Genomic DNA, 16,406 nt, shown 5'->3' on the forward strand with positions numbered 1-16,406 from the left:
GAACCTGTTACGGGCGTGATCGAGTAGGCTATGGTCTACCTTACCTCTCTCTGCCTGTGATAATTCCTTGAAGGAGAGAGTAATGGAGTGGAAACCCCCATACCTTAAGTGTTGCCTTTGTCCCCCACCTACGGCACCATAGTCCTCCCATCATCCCCAGCGGTTAGGTAGGGTCGTGCCGGACGAAATTGTAAAGGACGCTCCCTCTATCTCAAAAATAGAAGCTAGTTCTCATTCAAATAAAATGGCGCTACGCGGCAGCACTTAGCAATCGCCTACGGAAGGGTAGGGGCGTGCGCGAGGTACACTGGGAGAGATATGGTGCCGCAGGTCGCCCATCATCATTTCCAATCCATCTGACTCCCTTATCCCTGATAATTCAACCATACCCCTTTAGAGTTAAGTGGTTCGATTTAGCAGACGCCACTAAAGCAATGGCGGTGATGATATAAGCGTGAATATACTCATAATTTAATAAATGAATGAATAGGCTACAATATAATTTTGTTTATTCAAATATACAATTATTTACAATTGATCGATAAACAAATACTTTATATTGTACTGGCTTAAAATTTACATTATTTTAAGACTTTCGTATTCGATAGGAAAGAAAAAATTATAATAAAAAATTATATTCTTAAGACCAAACCAATTAAAGGTTTAATGTAACTGCCAAATGAAAGTTCTGTAAATCCTTTGGTAATAAAATTAATTAATATCAATATGTTATCAGAATATTTTACAGAGCCAATTATGGCAAATTTATAAACTACCTCCGCCATTTACAAATTCATCAGAACCATTTTCATTTTGACATTTTCCGTAACATTTAAAAAAATAAAATTTTTAAGAATTTTTGGGATTTTACGGTGTTTAACTCGTAAATTAACTATGATCTGGCTGTATTGAAGGCTTAAAAGAAAATATCTACCTAAGACTAACGTAATGGTACATAGTTGCCACTTTAATAGACATATAATTAAAACGTTGTAAGTACTGATTGGAATTTACGGAACTTTAGTTATTTATCAAACTGGTATTTTTTAGGTGCAAAAAAGAAGTGATAGGGAGGCTAAAATTGACTAGCTAAGAACATCTCCCTCGAATAGATACCCATGAAGAGGCACTTAAATTGGCTAGAAAGTAGAAACCGAAGAATCCTTTTAAGTAAATTGATGTCATAAATTGAAAATTTTGCTTTCAAATTACTCCAATTGCGGGATACAATATTGGAAGTTATATACCAGGAGACATGTTATTTCCCAAATGAGAGGGGTTTTCGTGACCCTGTCTCGGCTGCTGATACAATGCTTGCTGCATTTGCGATCCCTGTCCTTGTTGTTGGCCATTACCCATCCACGAAGATGAACTGAATGGTGATGGCATCGGAGGCCTACAACTGATTCTCTGAGCTTCATCAGGAATTAACGTAGAAGTTAACTTGTTTTGGTTCCCCTGATTGTTAGAATGTACGGCTAAACCATACGCGTTTTGTTGAGCCTGGGTCGAGGCTTGGAACATAATTTGATTGGGGAAGGAGGGAATTTGGCTTGGAGCCTGTGGCATACTTGCGGGATTAAGATTAACTCGTTGGGAAAACTGAATACGCTGTTGCATGGTGGCGGAATTAAGCATTTGATTTGAGATCTGGTGTGAATAGGCGTGCGCATTAGGTTGCCCTTGAGGTTGAACCATTCGAGCTTGATTAAGAGGAGGTGGTGGCATTATTTGCTGGAAGTTTTGATGTCGAACGAAGTTGTTCTGGTGAGAAGGCTGAGGTAACATTCGCTGTTGTTGCGGATGTTGACTCATCTGATCGTGTACCCTTTCGTTACTTTGTTGAGCTTGCTGGTTATGATATCTACGTTGGTCTAATTTTCCATGATGGGTCAATACTTGATTTTTATTTTCGATGGGATAGGATAATGGATGATTGTTGTATTGCTCTTGAGGAAATTTCATCGGAGGTGGATGGGAACCTATCAATCTTTGAGCCAATTTTTGCGAAATGTCTAAATTTGGCTGCGGAAATACGCCTTGTCTTTGATGATCATTGCCACCGAACATCTGGGTTAGGAGAGCGCTTTGATGATGTTGCGGAGGGTTTGTATTGTTTCGCTGTACATCATGAAGAAATGTTTCTTTCATTCGCGCTGATTTTTCTTCCTTATTTAGCTTCCCGAGAGAAGCGGCAATCTTAGAATTTCCTTTTCCATTACCTTTTTGCTGATTGTGATGGGTTGCTTGTTCTTGTTGAGATGAAAATCTATCATCGTGGAACTGTCGTTCGTTTAATTGCTTCGGAACAGCAGAGTTGAGAAAGTTTTTAACATTTTCATTTTGAATATCGGCATTTCCTCTTTTATCTTGGTTACCCCTTCTATCAGATTGCCTCACTCCTTGTCTGAAATTTCCGCCCAATGGCTGACCATTGAATCCGGCATTTCTTCCATCTCTATGGAAACCGGTATTCTCGCGAAACTGATTATCTCTGTGGTTTGTTCTCCTCGATTCGGCCCCCTGCGCGCGGTCCGAATTCTTACGATTTCGTTGATTTTTCCTGTTTGGACAATCCTTCATCTTATGACCAATCTTGCTGCAAATTCTACAACCTCTATCATTAGGTGGGGCTTCAACAACCAATTTTGGTCGGTCAAACAAAAATCCCTGCATAATTAAAGAATAAGATTTGAGACGCGAGTAATTAATAGATCGGGCACTTTGACGTACAAAGACATCTTTCGGAGGAACTTCTAAGGGTGTGCCAAAGAGTTCTCGACCTCGAATAAGAGCCTTCATTATGTAAGTATTCACTTCGAAGAAAAAAAGTAACAAATTACTGGAAACCCTTTAAAACTATCTTCACCAAAGCTTGGTACTAATATTTAATCTTACTGTTTTGGGACAAACCGACACCGAGATTGTGGCTAAGATCAAAGGGATCTAAAGGACAAAATAAATATCATACTTCCGCTAACTCTGAACGGTCAACTATAGTCCCATACCTTCAATGGCAATACTTCTAGAGTTCCAAACCTTTTCAAATCTAGTTAATGGAGCAAGCTGCTTAATAGTTATAACATTGTCCTTGAAATTAAACGTTTCTGTATAGTATCTCAAAAGCCCCATCCAAAGTTCACCGGCACTTTCAGTGTTGGTATTATACTCAGGCCATACTTTCGGCTACGGAACAATGGTTCAATATATTACCGTTCCTATATACACACGAATCCGTAACAAACTAGATAAGTACCAAATTGGGTAAATCATCAAAGAACCACGCATTCCAACCATCAACAATAACTTCCGGTTTCTTGGAACTTTTATCATACAACTGAACCACGAAATAAAATTAAGTTAATAAAGCTTTAACTGAGAAAATAATGAATGCACCGCGCCCTACTTCTTGCAAAACAGGTATGACAGGTGGTTTTCTTTGTTGGAGAAAATGTAAAGCCATTAAAATGTACGCGTATGACGACAGGCTGCCACGAGAGGCATCTCCAATGTCGCAAAGCTAAAATAACATACGGCGTTTAACATTCAAGTCATAACCGTTTTATTTTTTGGTTATTGTACCTTGGCGAAAAACTTCAATGTATAACCTAGAAGTTGAACTCTATCATCTATTTCGCAATAAAGTTTTAACATCCTTGTATTGTGCTGCGCCTGATTACAAGAAATAAAATCTAACGAATCTGTACTTATTAACTAACGCACGCAAAACCAGAAGCGAAACAGGGAAAATAGCACCACGAGAACAGACCAGGGGTAGGCAACCCTCAGTATCGGGACATACAAGGGGGTTGATTCATGACCATCCGTCTTCGCGCACTCTCATGATACAAAAAGACTACAGCACAGGCGGCAAAAAGCGAGAAAGAAGGCAGAGTTTTACCCCCCCCCGCGTCTTTCCCTCTTAGTTACGTCAAAATGGTCTATTTCCCGTGTCGCTTCTGTTTCCCTGGTATATGACTGTTAACTCACTAGCGTGTTGTACAAGCTAATATCACATTCCAGTTCCTTATGATAGCTGAATTTTACTATGGGAACTTTAGCGGTTGTTATAGGCAAAATACCGTGTAAATGGTTTAAGCTCTTAAGATGGATGGCAAGGTTTTCAATTATCTTGACAAAATCTAAGCCCTAAAATCAGATGTGGTTGTTAAAACCGCGTTCATTCGCGCGCGGTTAAAAGAGTGTACCTCGCCACTGGGATTCTCAGCTAAAGTCAGACATATATCCATGTCACTACGCGTGAATCCAAAACCATTACAAGATGAACCAAAAAGTTCCAGATTGGCATCTTTTGTGACAACGAATTAAGAAAATAAAATCAGTCATCAATTGTATTACGATGGTGTTGACGAACTTTTTTCAAGTTGGGGTTATTTAGATTTGTATTAATTACCAGCATAAATTTTTTGAATATGCGCCTGAAGTTCCTTTAGAACATTTCCTCTAAATTGTATCTCGCTTTCTTTAGGGCAAAACGTATCTAGAAAGTTAATAGGCGTTGGTTTGAAAGATTTACCATGGTCATTCCTTCTTAGCATCATTTTCAAACATAATAATGTGGCTTTCGCTAAAACTCATTACTTACCAACAACCTTCGCGCAAACAGATGTTAAAATGTTTTCAAAACTTTTAGTCATTGGTGGAAGGTCAATTAAATCGGGCAAAATTTGCGAGGGGCAGCTCTAAATACGGGTGAAATATTACATAACCCACTTTAAATACTTTTTAGTTAAAGAAGATTTACATCTTTCAGATGTCCTTTTTGCTGACAAAGTTTACACCACATGGGAGGAACCTAATAGTTACCATAAATAATTTGCTTAACATCTAATGACAGTCTTGGCAAGTGATTGTTACTTACCTTCCCTTCTGTTAAAATGTTTTTATCAAAAGCATAGTTCAAATCATCCTCCGAAAAATTGCTCATCAGTTCTTTCAAAAACTCCTCGCAAGGAGTAAGTTCTCGATTCGGATCTTCCGATTCGAGTTCAGTATCTTCCTCCAAGATAGCCTCAGTTACAGTATTAGACTGTTCACTTTCGCTTACATTTTTTTCGGCTTCCAAAACATCGCTACACTCCGATTCTCGTCTAAGAGCGCCGCCATCATCATCGCCTAGATTCATATTTAAAAGTGTTTCGGCAACTTGATCCAACGCCAGTTCGGGATCTTGATCTTCATTGAAATCTTCGTCATCCGAACTGGATTCGTCACCGTGAAACAGATTGAAAGCATTCCCAGCTCCATCTTCAGTTTTTTTCGAGATAGAATTTTTAGACACGGCTTCATTGTCTAACGCCGAACTTATCAAACTTTCATCAACAACAGAGTATTTCTTGGCATTCTTGAAGTTGAACTCAACTGTCGGTTTTTTCGAGTATTTACGTAGATCACGTATAAACTCGTCCGGTAACGTTTTATAAAGCGCACCCTTTTTGAGTTGAGGGATACCAAAATACTTGTAAGCGTGTTGAAGTCGATCAAAAATGTATCTATAAACGACTTGATTCGGGATTGATCGACTTAAATTGCGTTTACGACACATTGGATCTAAAAACAATGTGTAAAGTACAAAAAATAATAAAAGTTTCAATCTTTTATATTTGACACCTTTTATTATTTTACCTTCTATAGCGATAACTTTCCCATCCCATTTCTTTTCAGCCCTAAGAAAAGGTTTCAGGCGCCTTATTGAAACTACCTTTTCTTTAATGGGAAACACAATACTATAAAATCTAAGGAAGTCAATCCATAGATAGCCAACACTGTGCGTGTTTTTACAAATCCACTTTTCTTTCTAAATAATTATATCGCGTAAGATATGGTAAGTGGCAAGTACCACCCATGAGTTTTTTAAATTAAAGCAATGTTCCTAAGGGTTCGCGCAAAATCCACTAGTGTTGCGGCAAAGGCTCTAGCTTCACCCTAAAATGCGCGAAACCTATGGAATGCCACTTTAAACTACAGTTAATTACCGCTTCAGCGGCAGTAAGATATTTATCCGAATCAGCTTCATCTTGACCAAGCTGATTAAAGTAAAATGAAACACCGAAGGTTGATTAGACAATCTCCAGTTGTAACCCAAGTGTTCTTACCTCGTGTAAAACAGGTAATACTGGAGGATTACACTGCTGCAAATAATAGATTAGCATAATGATAAAAGAATGAGCTGGTAGTGTTCCCTTTTCTTGTTCATCAACTCCGCAAAGCTAAGGAAATTAATTGTATTAAGAAAGGGCGTTTACGTTTAGTATTAAACGCGTACCATTGCCCAGTAGCGCACTGCAACAGCTAAAATCTTGACCCTTGGATCAATGGCCCCATAATTTCCTAAGAGCCTAGCAGTTCTCAAAGCGAGAGTATTATTCCAGCTTATAAAACAATGTAATCCACTATCATGATCAACAAAGGATAATGACGGGTTTTTGGCTTCAAATTCGCTAACAACATTAACAAATTTGTCTAAAATTCAACAAAACTTTAATCAAGTTGATGTTCGCGTCTCCTCGGTTTCAAAATAGGCCTAAACACACCATTATCTTCAAGCACGCTTTTAAATTTGCTCAATCCATCAGAGAGCGCTTCCACAGACTGAATAATGAGATCAATATTCACGTTACTGCTCTTTAACCCCAAACCACTTACGCTGGACCCAAACAATTGGAATTTACAAGGAAAATCTACGAAGACAAGTAATCAAAACCCAAATACCATAGTTGTATCACATCCATATCGATCTAATAATAATTACCAGGTAGTTCTTTTTGAACCAATTCATTTAATCTATTCAAAACTTCCTGTCTCATTTCGAGATCTTTTTCATTTATACCTTCCCTCTCGCACAAGTCTTCCAATAATTTTGAAAGAGAACTAACTTGGGAATTAGTTGGTTGTGGCATGCAACGAAGCAAAATTTCGTTCATTTTTAACTGTGAAACAGTTTGAAATAGGCAAAATGAATATTTTTCAGTGGTTGTCTGGTGGTGAAGTACCAAGGGGAAGCTATTACCTCTTTCGAAGTTGTATGATTGGATTGTTTCAAATGTCTTTCAACAGTTACCATATTACAATGGTAATTACAGAGAGTACAATAAAAGGTAGCATCTGGATAGCGATCAGATTGCTGTAATTGGATTTTGGTCAACAATATTTTTACTACAAATGACTACGGGTAATCAGTTTGAAGTTTATATAGACCTTCTTTAAACAAGTGATGAATTCAGATTCAAGCCATTTAACAGTATCCTTGTGTACCATTGCCACACTTTCACCATATCTATCATATATATGATGGAACTCATTGTTGAAATGAGCATCTGTGACAAATAAGATTATTATTTATGAACGTTTGTGATGCGAGTCATTGAAAAGTCACGTAAGAACTTTAATGGAAAGGTTCAGGTACCATAAAATTATACCTTAAACGAACGATATTTTTTTAAACATAAGAGGAAAAGTAAAAAAAGTAACTTATATCTTATTACAAAATAATTAGCATGTAATTAGCCTTAAAAACGAATACTACTGCGCCGCCATTGCTTTAGTGGCGTCTGCTAAATCGAAACTCTTATGCGCGTGATCGAGTGGGCTGTGAGAATTCAACCAATCCTGTAAGGGTGAGAGGTTCTGGGTAGCAGACGCCACTAAAGCAAAGGCGGCGCATAAGTCCTCGTTTTTAAGACTAATAAATGCTAATTATTTTGTAACAAGAGATCATTTATTTTGCTTAATATTTTTCCATTTATGTTTTGAAAAATTCCATTCTTTTAAGGTATTGTAATGTTATGTTATGTTATCCAAACTTAATGTAATGTTATGTTATCCGAACTTAATGTAATGTTATGTTATCCGAACTTAATGTAATGTTATGTTATCCGAACTTAATGTAATGTTATGTTATCCGAACTTAATGTAATGTTATGTTACCCGAACTTAATGTAATGTTATGTTATCCGAACTTAATTGTAATGTTATGTTATCCGAACTTAATGTAATGTTATATTATCCGAACTTAATGTAATGTTATGTTATCCGAACTTAATGTAATGTTATGTTATGTGAACTTAATGTAATGTTATGTTATGTGAACTTAATGTAATGTTATCTGAACTTAATGTAATGTTATCTGAACTTAATGTAATGTTATCTGAACTTAATGTAATGTTATCTGAACTTAATGTAATGTTATCTGAACTTAATGTAATGTTATCTGAACTTAATGTAATGTTATCTGAACTTAATGTAATGTTATCTGAACTTAATGTAATGTTATCTGAACTTAATGTAATGTAATGTTATGTTATCTGAACTTAATGTAATGTAATGTTATGTTATCCGAACTTAATGTAATGTTATGTTATCCGAACTTAATGTAATGTTATGTTATCCGAACTTAATGTAATGTTATGTTATCCGAACTTAATGTAATGTTATGTTATCCGAACTTAATGTAATGTTATGTTATCCGAACTTAATGTAATGTTATGTTATCCGAACTTAATGTAATGTTATGTTATCCGAACTTAATGTAATGTTATGTTATCCGAACTTAATGTAATGTTATGTTATCCGAACTTAATGTATGTTATGTTATGTGAACTTAATGTAATGTTATGTTATGTGAACTTAATGTAATGTTATCTGAACTTAAAGTAATGTTATCTGAACTTAATGTAACGTTATCTGACTTTTCCTTTAAGCAGGGAATTAACCACACCCATACCAAAATCATCATCAACTTCATTTGCATCTGGTGAAGGTGTTCTTGGTTCACTTTCCAAATCTCTTTCAGATTTACTTTTTTTCTTCTTCTTTTTACGGACACTAGCGGTATTTCCATCAGAACTAGTTTCTTCATTAGCTGCCATTTGCTTCTGTTTGCCAGTTTCTTTCAAAACGGATGCGACAGAGACTCTCTTATTTACATCTTTGTCAGGCAAATTAGATTTGTCACAGGGCTTTGCAATTGAATCTGAAGGCTGGGAGAGTCTCTTTACTGCAGGATCTACCTGACTGGCAAGTTTCAAAGGGACCTCCGAGCTACATTCCACAACATTCTTTGAAACTAGACCATTAACCATCTTATGATGATTTTTTTTAATTGTGCCCGGTTGGCTAACTTTAGCTTGAACGGTTCCTAATTAAAATTATCAAAGATAACTCTTTAAAACCCTATCTTAAGATGATGGAGAATAATCCTAAAATTACCATCATTGTCATCCAAGGGTGGTGGAGCATTTGGTCCATATTTATTTTTCTTCTTTCTATCTCGTTTGGGTTTAATCTTATCTTGACGTTTGGGATGTTGTCCCGAGGAGCTAGAATTGGCTGGCTGTTCAACATTTTCAGATTTGTTACGGGCTTGATGCGGTTGTTTATTAAGATGTTCCCTCTTCTTTCTTTCAGAGTTTTCAACGGACGTTTGTAAAAGGGCTTTTAGGTGCTTTTCTATGCTTTCGCACGTTAGTTTCTGATCCATTTCTAATTTTTACACAACCAAAATTAATATTAAACGGTAGTAAAAATCACAAATATAAGGGGTACGATTTATAATACAGATGGCACTCAAAGCTACTAGGTTATAAGTGATAACAGGCCTGCTGCCATCTACATCTTCATAAGAATGATTGGAAACCATTCAATCAAAAATTAATATTGGAAAATTAAAGGGGATTTAAATTATTATTTTCAAAGAAAACGCGTGATTTATCATTATCCTAGTTTCTTTGTACAAATGTTTACGGATTAAAAAATTAACTATAATTCCTAGGCCTACTTCAATACTTACATAATGATGATTCAAGAACCATAAAAACACAGACTGATTTACTAGATATTCGGTGGATTACAATTAAGTTTCTCGCCCTATCATATTAAAATTAAGAAAGTGTAACCATAACTTTCGACAGAAAATTTGTTGATAAAACAGAAAAACAATTCATTGCAAAACACTTCAAGAAAACAAAGACTAACGTTCCGAAAGACACCGGACGAGCAACTATACAATCTCTAGGAGAATATATCTGTATCTCACACCTAGTTTCACTTTCTCAAGTTTTTACTGGTTCCGCTCTACCGTTTGCAAATTTTGGGTCAATCATCAGTACGTTTATGTACTGCCCTTAAGCCCGGTTCTCAGGAAAGCAGACGACCTTTCATGCAAAGCAAATGACAGACGGGTCCAAGCCAAGGACCCGAAAATGTTATTGTGTTAGTTGTTTATTTATGTACTTCGGAATGAATTGGATTTCGTTCTTTTAAACTGTCGGTGTTAGGTTAATATTTATTAAATTTATTAAGTAAAAAATGTTGCCATCCTCGGGATATTTCCGAAGTGTTCAATGCCCCTTCTTTGTCTCTGGCTTCTGCGAACGACCCCACTGTCATTTTAAGCATGAGAAGAAAGGTAAGTTGATATATATTTAATTAAATATAGGTGTACGTTAATAATACGCTATACATAAATATTCCATAACACATTGCCTCCATAGGTGTAAGCTACGCCTCGCCTTTGCTGTCAGTTGTTCAGACTAGTAATGAAGACTCGATAGAGCAAAAAAATGACTTGTTACAATATTATAGTGACGCTATAAAAAAACTACAGGATGAGTTGAATGCTGGTTCTACTTTGATAGTTAATCAGGATTCAGCACCTATAGAGATATCAGACACCCCCGTAACATACATACCCACACCTGTTAATAAAACTAAAACTGAAATACCCCCTTCAAGTAGAAGTGTGGCTTCTAATGAAGGGTCATCTGAAAATGAAGTTTTCGAATATAAACCCACACCTATTTGTAAACTCAATAAATTGAAAGGTATAGCTGAAAATGACCAGTACATCCCCATTAGAGTAAAATCAAAATCTACCAGATCAAAAAAACGAAATCACGAGGAGTATGATCCTACTAAAGTTGTTCCCAGTGCTAAGAAACTTAAAACAATTGACCCAAAGAAAATAGATCCTTCATCCAGCAGTGAAAATGATTTGTGTATTGATATGAGTATTAATGATGGCTCTTTTAGTGATGAGGATGATAGCCACGAGTCTATTGTTGTTGACAAAAATATCACGAGTCAGTCTCTTTCAACTACAATAACTGTAGATAAGGAAGCTTTACCTGTACCAAAATGTGATGAGAAATACGATGTATTAAACAAAATATTAACTGAAGTTAAGCGAACGGAAAAGCTGGGGAAAGTTGGTATTGATCATGAGAAAATTGATAGAGCTGTTGAAATGTGTAAAAAGGCCAAGGAGCCATTTCCTAGTTCCAATGTATCAGTTAAATCAAATGATGCGAAGAAAGAAATTGTTAACAAAAGAAAGGTTTTGAATACTCAAAGTAAACTCCATCATTCTTTGTCTAGTAATAATAAAAGTGCTGGTAATGAACAGCCTGACAAATCGGAGAAAAAATTGTCATCAAAGGATAAAATTAGTGGAAAGTCTGAAAAAAGTCCATCTAATAAAAATAATAGCTCTAAGAGTGATAAAAACGTTACTAAATCAGATAAAAGTCATTCAAAAACTGGTAGTAGCGCTAGTAGTTCTAAATCTCATAAAAGTAGCTCAAAGTCTAAGGGTAGTAGCAGTTCAAGTTCAAAAGACAAAGATCACAAAAAGGGTTCTACTAAGGAACATAAAAGTAGTTCTGATAAGGAACATAAGAGTAGTTCTGATAAAGAACATAAGAGTAGTTCTGATAAAGAACATAAGAGTAGTTCTGATAAAGAACATAAGAATAGTTTAAACAAAGAGCATGGAAGTACTTCTGACAAAGACCATAAGAAAAAAGGTAAACACCATGGTGAAAAAGACCATAAAAAGAGTAGTTCTAGTAGCTCGAAAAATGCCACAAAGTCCAGCAGCAAGAGTTCCGGATCTTTGTCAGAGAGTGAAAAAAGTTGTTCTCAAAATGGTAAATCAAAATCAGAGAAACACTCGTCAAACAAAGAGGATAAAAAAGAATCCAAGTCCAAAGAAAATGACAGTGGCTCTGAAGGTAATGAGCAAAAAGAAAATCGGAAAAAAAGCTCTAATTCAAGCTCAAAATCATCACACTCATCAGGGAAATCAAAAAAAGAACACACCAGTAGTAGTTCCAAATCCAGCACGAAAAACCATTCTAGTAAATCCAGCAATAGTCTCCATAAAAAGAGTTCTAGCTCCAGCAGTAGTCACAAAAATGATAAATCTGTGTCGGAGAAGTCAACCAGTAATAAAATGGATTGTTCAACTAGTATTAATAAGAGCTCTGAAAACTTGAATGATGAAACGGGTTGTGAACTATTGGATTCGAGTTCTAGTGTTTCGAATAATTTGTTCAGAAATATCGAAGAAAAGATTGAGATGGATAAGTTGCTAGAAGAATATGGCTCGGAGTTAGATGAACATGATACCGAGGAAGAATGCTGGCGTATTTTTAATGAAGAAAGAGCGATAGAACAACAAAGCGAAATGTCTCAACCAAATCCGGTGGAAAATCCTGAAGTACAATTTGCAATTACTTCTTCCACCCTTGATAGTTAGTGCAGTTGCTATATCATGTTTCACATTTTTAGATTGATAAAAAAACGAAAGAAGAATCCACTTCGTCTAAATCGGTACCATTATTAACGAAAAAGAGACTCGCACATCAGCCTACATTTTCAAGAGTAATATTTTCAAAATTACGTTAATAAACATTATTATACGTTTTTATTTTTACCAGGAGATGAAAGCTCCCAAGAAAATAATTCAAAGCCCCGCGGAAATTTTACAGTTACGATATGAAAAATTGCAGCAAATGTATATAAAGAGCCACCCGGTGGAAAAAGAAAAACCATTATCACCACCATCTTTTGTAAATTCTTCACCATTGGCAGCGAAAAAGAGACTCGCTCATGTGCCAAATGCGGCTTTGATCGCCGCCGCCTCTCAACGTGTAGCTGGAAAATTTGCACCAGCGAATAACTTTAAAAACAACAACGTTGCCCCTGTTGCCGAGATTACTATCGCTGTAACAAACCCTAAAGGAACTAAACGCGTTGCTCATGTGCCTTCGGAGGTATTACTAATGTTTTAAACAGCGCCGCGAGCTTCACTATCATACTAAATGATCACCAACACGTATTTTTTCAGAGCGTATTAGCTCGTCCTAAACTACCAGTACATGCTGGTAGCAAAGTACCTCATAATACGAGACAGCGTTACCTCGATAGGTTTATAGAAGAATGCCTTAAATTTTGTTCAACAGCTGACGACGCGTACAAAAAGGTAAATGAGATACTGTCGGACTCTATAACGCGTAACAGGATAGTAAGTATTATAATCTTTACAGGCACTTGAAGAAGAGAATTTAGTATACGGACGCAGTTCGAATAAAAAGGTTTATTTGAACTTGGCTGTCAATTCAATATTGAAATTGCGTCTAGAAGGAAGTAAAAAACCGTCATCTAAAACATCCAATAATAAATACGCTGCACTGGCACAAAAACAAACAGTTTCTCACGAAGCTATGCTAGGTGGTGCCAAAGCAGCGAAAACCACATACAGCATTGAGAAAAAACCAAAGCACACATCGGCGATTTCAGGTGAGAAAAATTTGCAATAATGTATATAAACAGAAGTTTATAATACTTCTCTTCGAGAGAAGTGTACCACAAAGCGGGGTGAGTGTAACGTCACTCTTTCCAACATCGGAACACTTAGAGCAAGGTTACTAAACCGAATCACATACACGATAAATAGTTCCCTCATCATTACTCTATTAGCGTTTAAATATTTGGCAAGTCGCGCTTGTGCATTTTGTCCCACGTCAAGATGAGGTTTGTGGGATGATTGCTGGGGATTTAGTGCCAAACAACTATTGAATTCACCTTACGGTGCGATGCCCATTTGTAGTTTGATGAGCGGGAAAGCAAACTAAAAGGGGGAGCCTGGGAAGAATGACGTTACATAACTAAAGCATTAAAAGGATACAGAGTGTCATCCTTTCTCTATTATCCCCTTCTGATATAAAGTAAAAAACTAAAATTTTCTTCGTTTCCTTCTTAGGCCATATTTTATACAAACTTATGACGGAATATTTATTAACGCAAGAGCAACTAGAAGAAAATGGCTATCCACTACCTAATCCAGAGGCGCCAGGAAAAGCTATTTTTAAAAAATTAGATATTACTAAAAGAGGAAATTTGCATGATCGTAAGTGTTATTGCGCCAGGCAAGCGTAAATTTCAATATTAATTTTCGCTTTTCGATATAGCACTCGAGAAAACTTGTTGCCGATGTCAAAAATGGTACAGAGTGGACAGTCTTGGAAATTACGTAACCGAGTCCACTTGTTCCTATCACTGGGGAAGGTTGTATAAAAGGAAAGGTAAAGCCTCCCTCATTTCTTATATGTCTAAATATTACAGACGTATAATGTACACTTTTCAATATTGTTTTAGTATCTGGATCTTGGCAAAGCAGATATTCTTGTTGCGACGGCGATCATGAGTCAATCGCGTGTTGCGAGGCGGATGTAAGAAGTTAACCGAGTGTTAACATTTTAGGTGTTCGTTTTAAAACACACTTTTTTGTTTTACAGGGGCACGTACACGAAGAGTTTGATCCAGATAAGATAACTGGATTCATGCAAACATTTGCCAAACCACCACCCGAAGATGGAAATTACGGAGTCTACGCGTTGGATTGTGAAATGGTATCTGTCTTTCATTTAAATTATAAAAACTTAGCGGCTAATGTATTAAATTAATGTTCTTTACAGTGCTACACATCTAATGGAACTGAACTAACTAGAATAACAGTTATCGGAGAAGATCTGAAACCGGTGTATGAAACATTTGTAAAACCTAGTAGTAAAGTTTTAGACTATAACACGAGGTAAGTAACTTAATTAATTTGTATTTAATTTTAATGGCAGTTATTATAGGTTTAATTATTTTTAAATATAGATTTAGTGGAATCACCGAGAGTGATTTGAAATATGTCTCAACAACAATTAGGGATGTACAGGCGGTTTTGTTAAGCATGTTTAGTGATAAAACGATTCTCATTGGTCACAGCTTAGAAAGTGATTTTCGAGCGTTGCGAGTATGTTTCAAAATTAAATTAATTACAGTGGCAATTCAATTAATCTGATTGAACTAATGGTATTTTGAAGCTCATCCATAACACAGTCATTGATACTGCTATAGTCTTTCCTCATAAAAACGGTCCACCATTTAAAAGAGCCTTGCGAAGTTTAGTGGCGGAACATCTAATGAAAATTATTCAAAACAGCGGTAAGAAATTAATAGAATTATTTAATTGTAAGATTATAGATCGAAAAAGCTTCAACATTTTCGTTTAGTGGATGGACATGACAGTCAAGAAGACGCTGCGTCATGTATGGAGTTAATGTTATGGAAAATTAAACAAGATATGTTTAAACGAAGGTAATATTAATCGAATGGCCGTTGTATTTTTCTACCTTGCCAGTAAAAATAAGTAATAATTGTAAAATAGTTAAAAAAAACCATCATTTTGTATAGCGTCATTGTAATAAATTATTTCTTGTGTATTTATACATTGCTAAGTAGTGGATGTAATATTAATTAACGCTAGTTTCGTTATTCTTGTAAACGTCAATAGATCTGTTTAATAGAAAAGGTTTTGTATACGTTGGTTTAGCTCTAAGTGTTTATTTGTTATTCGAATATCAAACCATCTTTAAATAAAGTTTAAATTTCATAAACTGTCACGTGTTCTGTTTTTTTTTTTTGAGGGGGGTTGGTAGTGGCATGGATGAAGGATGCGCGTGAAAAACATTCGACGCTCAACAGGATGTGCAACTCCCTATACTAAAAAGTAGACAAGTCGATACTAGCGCCGCCTGGCTACCAGCGCTGGAAACCCTCGCGGGAAAAATAAAAAATACTGGACATAAGAAAAAAAAACCACTGTTTTGCTTCTAGCAGACGACGCTTATGTCCAGTATTTTTTATTTTTCCCGCGAGGGTTTCCAACGCTGGTAGCCAGGCGGCGCTAGTATCGACTTGTCTACTTTTTAGTATAGGGAGTTGCACATCCTGTAGAGCGTCGAATGTTTTTCACGCGCATCCTTCGTCCATGGTAGTGGATTTGCGTCATTGTAATAAATTATTTCTAGCGTATTTACACATCGCTAGCTCTAAGTGTTCGAATATCAAGCCATCTTTAAATAAAGTTTAAATTTCGTAAACTGTCACGTGTTCAGTTTTGTTTTTTTTATTTTTTTTTGTGGTGGGAGGGGAGGGGGGAGGTTTGCAAGTGCAGTGCGTAGCTGTGCAAATACAAAATTCATATCTACATTCAGGGACCCTTGACTTTGTACATGTATTAAACAAAAATGTGCTACATTTCACTGGTGAGACGA

General features: G+C 36.2%; 2 protein-coding genes across 4 annotated transcripts; one reads left to right on the forward strand and one right to left on the reverse strand.

Moving 5' to 3' along the window:
- Nucleotides 1-487: 487 nt before the first annotated feature.
- LOC149623692 (terminal uridylyltransferase 4-like) lies at nucleotides 488-10,015 on the reverse strand. 2 transcript variants are annotated; one of them, XM_089852877.1, is made up of 25 exons: nucleotides 9,809-10,015; nucleotides 9,229-9,501; nucleotides 8,744-9,157; nucleotides 7,219-7,337; nucleotides 7,031-7,144; nucleotides 6,773-6,950; nucleotides 6,555-6,701; nucleotides 6,287-6,483; nucleotides 6,117-6,230; nucleotides 5,997-6,047; nucleotides 5,647-5,818; nucleotides 4,883-5,571; nucleotides 4,766-4,816; nucleotides 4,607-4,703; nucleotides 4,415-4,501; nucleotides 4,209-4,309; nucleotides 3,991-4,149; nucleotides 3,583-3,672; nucleotides 3,407-3,520; nucleotides 3,257-3,337; nucleotides 3,009-3,186; nucleotides 2,899-2,946; nucleotides 2,734-2,816; nucleotides 2,223-2,670; nucleotides 1,913-2,121 (listed from the first exon to the last, which is right to left on the reverse strand). In XM_089852877.1, the coding sequence occupies exons 2-25, from the start codon at nucleotides 9,497-9,499 to the stop codon at nucleotides 2,054-2,056; spliced, it is 4,071 nt and encodes a 1,356-aa protein (XP_089709003.1). In that variant the 5' UTR covers nucleotides 9,500-9,501; nucleotides 9,809-10,015; the 3' UTR covers nucleotides 1,913-2,053. The 2 variants fall into 2 exon arrangements, with proteins under 2 accessions (XP_089709002.1, XP_089709003.1); XM_089852876.1 differs by having other exon boundaries at nucleotides 488-2,670; nucleotides 9,809-10,014.
- Nucleotides 10,016-10,145: 130 nt separating this feature from the next.
- LOC149623693 (uncharacterized) lies at nucleotides 10,146-15,746 on the forward strand. 2 transcript variants are annotated; one of them, XM_089852879.1, is made up of 15 exons: nucleotides 10,146-10,426; nucleotides 10,512-12,029; nucleotides 12,096-12,517; nucleotides 12,589-12,681; nucleotides 12,738-13,073; nucleotides 13,148-13,282; nucleotides 13,347-13,599; nucleotides 14,063-14,209; nucleotides 14,271-14,384; nucleotides 14,458-14,531; nucleotides 14,598-14,711; nucleotides 14,778-14,893; nucleotides 14,965-15,103; nucleotides 15,174-15,294; nucleotides 15,363-15,746. In XM_089852879.1, the coding sequence occupies exons 1-15, from the start codon at nucleotides 10,327-10,329 to the stop codon at nucleotides 15,449-15,451; spliced, it is 3,771 nt and encodes a 1,256-aa protein (XP_089709005.1). In that variant the 5' UTR covers nucleotides 10,146-10,326; the 3' UTR covers nucleotides 15,452-15,746. The 2 variants fall into 2 exon arrangements, with proteins under 2 accessions (XP_089709005.1, XP_089709004.1); XM_089852878.1 differs by having other exon boundaries at nucleotides 10,147-10,426; nucleotides 10,512-12,517.
- The last annotated feature ends 660 nt before the right edge of the window (nucleotides 15,747-16,406 follow it).

The sequence above is a fragment of the Phalangium opilio genome, unplaced genomic scaffold (genome assembly GCF_054372755.1).
Source record: "Phalangium opilio isolate 3A_F unplaced genomic scaffold, DU_Popi_V2 ptg000113l_1, whole genome shotgun sequence".
Taxonomy (NCBI): Eukaryota; Metazoa; Arthropoda; class Arachnida; order Opiliones; family Phalangiidae; genus Phalangium; species Phalangium opilio.

Coding starts and splice junctions, on each gene's coding strand:
- LOC149623692 (XM_089852876.1), bottom strand. CDS start 9,499: ATGGATCAGAAACTAACGTGCGAAAGCATAGAAAAGCACCTAAAAGCC. Junction 9,158..9,228: donor ACCCTTGGATGACAATGATG/GTAATTTTAGGA, acceptor AATTTTAATTAG/GAACCGTTCAAGCTAAAGTT. Junction 5,572..5,646: donor GAAAGTTATCGCTATAGAAG/GTAAAATAATAA, acceptor CATTGTTTTTAG/ATCCAATGTGTCGTAAACGC.
- LOC149623693 (XM_089852878.1), top strand. CDS start 10,327: ATGTTGCCATCCTCGGGATATTTCCGAAGTGTTCAATGCCCCTTCTTT. Junction 10,427..10,511: donor TTTTAAGCATGAGAAGAAAG/GTAAGTTGATAT, acceptor TTGCCTCCATAG/GTGTAAGCTACGCCTCGCCT. Junction 12,682..12,737: donor ATCAGCCTACATTTTCAAGA/GTAATATTTTCA, acceptor TATTTTTACCAG/GAGATGAAAGCTCCCAAGAA.